Raw genomic sequence first — 5,850 nt, 5'->3', positions numbered from 1 at the left:
AAACTTTGTGAAATTCACAAATGTTTAAATGAAAATATGAGTGCATGTGTATGTTTGATTTTCTTGATTCTTGCCATCTGTATGCCAGCAGAGTAGCCATTGCTGGTCCTGAGTGCATGTCTCTGGTATCAGATTAGATATTCAATGTAAGTAAATTAGCAATAGCACAATGATGTTAGCATTTAGCTGAAGCACTAACAGTGCTCATTAGTGCAACCTTAGTCACTAGCATGAGCACAGGTTCATTGTCTTATACAATCTTATATCTTATTGGATGTTGGCCATTGCAAATCAATAGCTTGCAATCTAACAAGTTAAATAAAAGTGATGGACAAACAATAATTGAGCTTTGCAACTGCAAATTATTTGTTTGTGAGAAGTTTCAAAATGATGTTAGCATTTAGCTAAAAGCAATGTGTGCCTCCCAGTATTACACCACTGTGGCAGGTGTTCACCAAGATATAAGTGCTTAACAAGCTATAATAAAGAATAACAACAAAAAATTCCTCATTCTAAATCTAGAATTTTCCATTGTCATGTCTGCCTCAGATTACTGTATAAGTGTTTTTGCTATTATCTCCCCCCTGTATGTTTAACATACCAGGCAAGTCTAGGCATGTCTGCACTGATTAATGATAAACCCTGATAGACCGTTTATCTCTTTATTACACAGACACACAAAAATTTAAGTCAAACAGTACACCCGACCACTGTGCTATGCTGCTCTCCAAAAGGTGTAGGTGTTCAGATCTTTTATGTTTAAAGTGACAGCTTTTTTTGACATCTATTTCTTTAATTGACACCATTTATTGCATTCAGGCATGATTGCATTTTCAAACAGCTTTAAAAAAACGTACAAATGAATGTATCATGGTAGGGTTAAAGTGGCATCCAACAGTAATCAATATCATACATCGAGTGTCTATAAAAGGTAAAGTCATGTACCTCCCCAACCCCTGCACCCAAATTTCTGATTAATTTTATGAAAACAAACAGTATGAAAAAAAAAGAAGACAAATAATCAGTTATGAGAAAAGAAAATCCATCACACTCTTTTTCTCTTAGTAATCAACACAGAAACCCCAACAAACTGCATATTCCTTATCAACAAATTTGGCGCGGTATCATCAAAAAAATGCCAACTGTTATTTGAACTATTTGAAAAGAAAGACTGAGAGCGCTTGCCAGGTTAATTATTGCAGTATTGACTTCAGTGACCTAAAAAAAGCCAGTATGAACAGTTGTAGCATAATGTGCATTATTTCATTCTGATTAGTATAAATGTCTAAAAACATAAAGTAATGACCAAAATAAAACAAATAATCCTTATCAAATGCTGTCTTGCTTCTCTAAAACCACTGCCTATCAAAGTGCATAATGTTTGATTTCATGACTCACCGTCTGTCATCTGTCTTTATCTGTCTGCTCCTCTTTTTGCTTCGCAATACATAAATGTAGACAAGTAGCAAATGATCTTGCCAAGCTTCGTGCTATACGCTTTAGTAAATATAGCTATATATTAAATTGACTATATAACAGAGTCATAAGTGACTGCTTTCTAATCTCTTACTATGAATTTGAACTTTTTATGTATCCATTTAGCTTTGATAACTTCATCTTTTATCATCACATAACACCGACAGCTGGGATGGATGGCTGATTTCACTGCATGTTAGTAAAAAAAACAAAGACGTTCATGCTAATGTAGCACAATAGAATCCTGTATGTCCTCTCAGTCTCGTATTGATAGAGTTTTTTTCTGTTGCAAGTGCTGTGACGGATGGTGGTGGGGTTTTCCTCGATTTTCCTTTTCACTGCCATTATCAAAAACCCCAGAGCAACAAGTAGCCACAGTTCAGTCCAGCTCCTAATATTTCAGCTTCAGAAAATCCACCTAAGTCTCAGTTTTATGGGCATATTCACTTCATCTTCATTTTACTCCTTCTGAAAAAGTCACTGATTCCAGAGAGCAAAAGAGGTCCATGTGAAGATTTAATTTGGTACATGTAAGTCTGTTCTGATGTCATTCCACTGATTTAAATGATTTGATGGCAGTGCTGCCTCGTGCAACGCACTTATTTCTGACACCCACAAGAAAAAGTGGAAGTCTGCCTCAGGAAATAATCACCAACAATGTCTAACAAGCTTAAGTGTCATTCGGAACAGTATCTTCTTCAGGACAGGGTAGATTTCACGGGATCATGTTTGCATTTTAGCAGAATATCAAGTGAAGATTACTGTAAATAAAGGACAAATGCAGTGGGCTTTGTAAAAATGATTGGAGGGAATAAGAAGTGACTGAAGCTCTAACTGTGTTATCCTGTCAGATAATGCAGAGATGGACCAGCAACCACAGATGTCCAGATCACAGAATGTAAATAATTTGGAGTCAGTCTAGTTTCAAAAGTCATTCCCATGGCTGCATCTCTGTGAAGAAGCCCTCATACAGACCAAAGCCCTGATCCAGAGTCAGAGGAATGGCCTGTGCCTCCTCTTTAATCTCCTCCCATGGTTGCAGCACTGCCTCTCCTGACTGCTCCTGGAACAGTGCGGAAGGCTCATCGAAATGCTGCAGGTGGTGGTGGCTCAGGAGCAGCTGATCCTGGTCCAGCTGCTGCTGCCGTTGCTGTGGATGCTGCTGCTGAGCCACGTGGAGCTCTCCCATGTTGACCATGCACTCCATAGAAGCAGCGCTTAGGTCCACATAGCCGTAGGAGTGATGGTGGTTAGGGTGCTGGCTCTGACCCATAACGTCCCCTCCTCCACACCACCTCCCCAGCCCTGCTGAGTGCTGCCTCTCCTGCATGGACACCTCCATCTCACAGCCCAGGGAGCTTAGTGCTGTGTTGATGTCCAAATCCTCGAAGGTGCTGCAGCTCCCGCTGAGAACGTCGTCAAACACGGACGCCAGGTCAAAGTCCCCCCTCAGGATGTCTGCTTTGTTAGCCTTTGTGGCTAAAAGAGGGGACTCTGTGGCCCTCAGAAGGTTGTTGCTCTTCGAGGCCAGGTGCTTCCGTTTGCCACCAAACCCCTGGTGAGGGCAAGTATTTTGGGTGCTGGGATAACCCTGAGCCAGTTTGTTCTGTCTTTGTGTGCTGCCGCTGCTGCTGTAGTGGTTAGCAGACATCCTCCTGCGTTTGAAGATGCCATTGACAAACATGTCGGCATATTGAGGATCAATCTGCCAGAAGCCTCCCTTCCCCGGTTCATCTTTCTGTCTGGGGACCTTCTTGAAACACTTATTGAGGGACAGGTTGTGACGAATCGAGTTCTGTGACAAACACAAAGGGCGGGGATAAAAAAAGAAGACTTAACATGGACACAATGGCATATTTAATTCAGTCATGCAAAACTAAAAACGCCACTTTGTCAGGGAGAGAGGAGAGTGGGCGTTGGGTGTATTGTTGTTGTTTGTATAGAAAAGCAAATGCTCCTAATGAGGCTTTCTAGTAACAGGCAGCTCTGTGCATTTCAAACATGTTCAGCTGTGCTTAGCTGCCATCTCTCTCAGGAGCCCTCATTAACACACATGTACTCTCTCTCACACACACACGCTGGAGTGCTTTCTCCACCTCATCATCATTACCTTCAGACAAAAAGCCTGTATAAGAATGGAAATAACAGACAGCCCACTCTCGGGTAAATAAACACTTGTTATCAGAAGCATAAATGAGACAGAAATGGGACGGAGGTTTAAAAATATGTTGAACATCTGTGTGTGTTGTGTTTTTGCCTGATGTTCTGTGGACTACAGATAAAGTGCATGATGGTGACACAGGAGTCAATTGCACAGCCTTCCCTCCCTCACCTCACCATTTGTCAGTCTCATAAATTATATAAGGAGAGTTATCCGGTCTCGGTTACCTGCCAGCTGGGCTCCGCGTGTCTGTAGTAGCAGAAATTCTCCGTTATCCAGTTATAGATGGTGGACAGAGTCACTTTGGGCTGTTTGCTCGCCTGCATAGCCATGCAGATGAGAGATGCGTAGGAATAGGGCGGTTTGACTTTGGGGTTGGTTTTGTAGTCCACCTCCACCGGAGCGCTAGCCTGAACCGGGATCTGTGCGTAGCCGGGTGAGGGGTGTGAGCAACTAGAAAACCGCGGGGCCGCCGTAGAGTCGCTGCCGGAGGTGACAGGGCTGCCTAAATACAGAGGCATCCCGGTGGCAGCGGTGTCCCCGGCCGGAGGGCTGGACGGAGAATCGGTGCCAGCTCGGGGGAAGCCGAGGCGTTTGAGGAAGAGGTGCTGCTGGGAGGACGGACACCCGTTGGGTCGCTCCGGGTCCGCGCTGAGGATGGAGAAATTCTGGAGCCAGTGGAGGCTGGTGAGGCTGTCATCGAGTGGGGAGTCACACCCGGTGACCTGATCCTCCGGGAACGCTGCCAGCCATTTCTCCTTAAACTTGTTGGCAATGTCGGGGCTCGTCAAGACCGGCATCCTTGGTTTAAGCGCGCACGGGAGGCTGAAGATGATCAGAACGTCTTTAAACTGGCATTTAAAGTTCAGTCTCCACTTTAGGTGAAGGAAAAAAGAAAAAAGGAGGAAAAATTGTTAAATTAGATTAATTTGAAGAACCCTTCACACCCAGGAGTGCAATAAATCACCAAAGACGGAACGTCTGCGCAAGATTTCCAAAACAACCAACAAATTAATCCCACAGATTGTTAAATGATGCGTAAATTCCCTACCTCCGATGGCTTGCTGGAGGAGATGCTCTGTGTGCACCTGTTGCAGTCCGTTCCTGCCTCTCCTCTCCAAGGACTCAGCAGCTCATCTCAGCTCTGCGCAACAAGTGCGGCGGGGGGAGGGCGACAAGCATCCAGCTCATACAGAGGATAAGAGGGAAAAGAAAAAAAAGAGACACTTAAGACTGATCCATGACGACTGGAGTAAACCGGGCTTTCCTGGATTGTGTGTGGGAGCTCAAGAGGTGAGAATATGTGGAGGTTGTAAAATAAAGTCGCTCATAAAGCCCGAGAGACTGCCCACCATCCCTTTAAACGCCTGGGAGGATTTCTGATTGGTTGGCCACATGTTCTTGTCTATCCAGGTTTTATTAACCCCCCCCCCCCCCCCACACACACACACACACCCTTCACTCTATAGAGCGAATGTTAAACGAGTGGACACGTATGGCTGCACATGCGCTGCAGCATAAACAGCTATTTCTCCTCTCTTTGTCACTCATTTTTGCCTCGGCCCCGGAAGCGGGCTGAAATATGACACCTGTGGCGCGCGTCTCAGCCGCCCGGCTGGCGCTGAAATAGACGCGCCACAGGTCCCGCTCTGCACCTGCATAGAAAGCAACTCACATAAACTCACAAACCTGTGTTTCTGAGTTCATCTTTTAACAGTTTCTTTTTTTTAATCAGGGCTGCTGACTTAAGACGTGGACATAGACTGGGAGTCTTGGATCCTGGACCAGACAAAAATCCCCTGTGAAATATTATTAGTAGTTGTCACTCTCTACCCATAACTACTTACCCTTTTCCCCCTTTTTCTTTTCTAGATCATTATCCTTTCGTTCCTTTGACTTGTTTTGTGAACATTTCTTTTGGTTTTCAGCTTTGGTTCCTCTATTTCAATGTGGCTTTCTGAAAAATATGCTGTCTGGAACGTCATGCTGTGCAAGAATCTTGAGCCACCCCTAATTTCTTTATACCAGAGGGAACGGGAAATGCAATTCATTGAAACAAGCAAACAGAAATGGAAAATGGGAACCTCCCCATTGTTTACCCTCCACCTGTCCAGTTCCTTCAAATTTTTAAGCACACACTGCACACCATGCTGAGATGGCACTTTGGGACTCACTTTGTTGGTGCAAAAATATGATTTTAAATGCATAAAACC

General features: G+C 44.2%; 1 protein-coding gene across 1 annotated transcript; it reads right to left on the bottom strand.

The window, feature by feature from the left end:
- Positions 1-741: 741 nt before the first annotated feature.
- foxj1b (forkhead box J1b) lies at positions 742-5,011 on the bottom strand. The gene is made up of 3 exons (XM_072373289.1): positions 4,689-5,011; positions 3,865-4,512; positions 742-3,271 (listed from the first exon to the last, which is right to left on the bottom strand). The coding sequence occupies exons 2-3, from the start codon at positions 4,435-4,437 to the stop codon at positions 2,408-2,410; spliced, it is 1,437 nt and encodes a 478-aa protein (XP_072229390.1). The 5' UTR covers positions 4,438-4,512; positions 4,689-5,011; the 3' UTR covers positions 742-2,407.
- Between the last annotated feature and the right edge of the window lie 839 nt (positions 5,012-5,850).

This window comes from Leuresthes tenuis, unplaced genomic scaffold, assembly GCF_036924035.1.
Source record: "Leuresthes tenuis unplaced genomic scaffold, fLeuTen1.0.hap1 SCAF_20, whole genome shotgun sequence".
Classification (NCBI taxonomy): Eukaryota; Metazoa; Chordata; class Actinopteri; order Atheriniformes; family Atherinopsidae; genus Leuresthes; species Leuresthes tenuis.
This window is presented reverse-complemented; position numbering and strand designations above follow the sequence as displayed.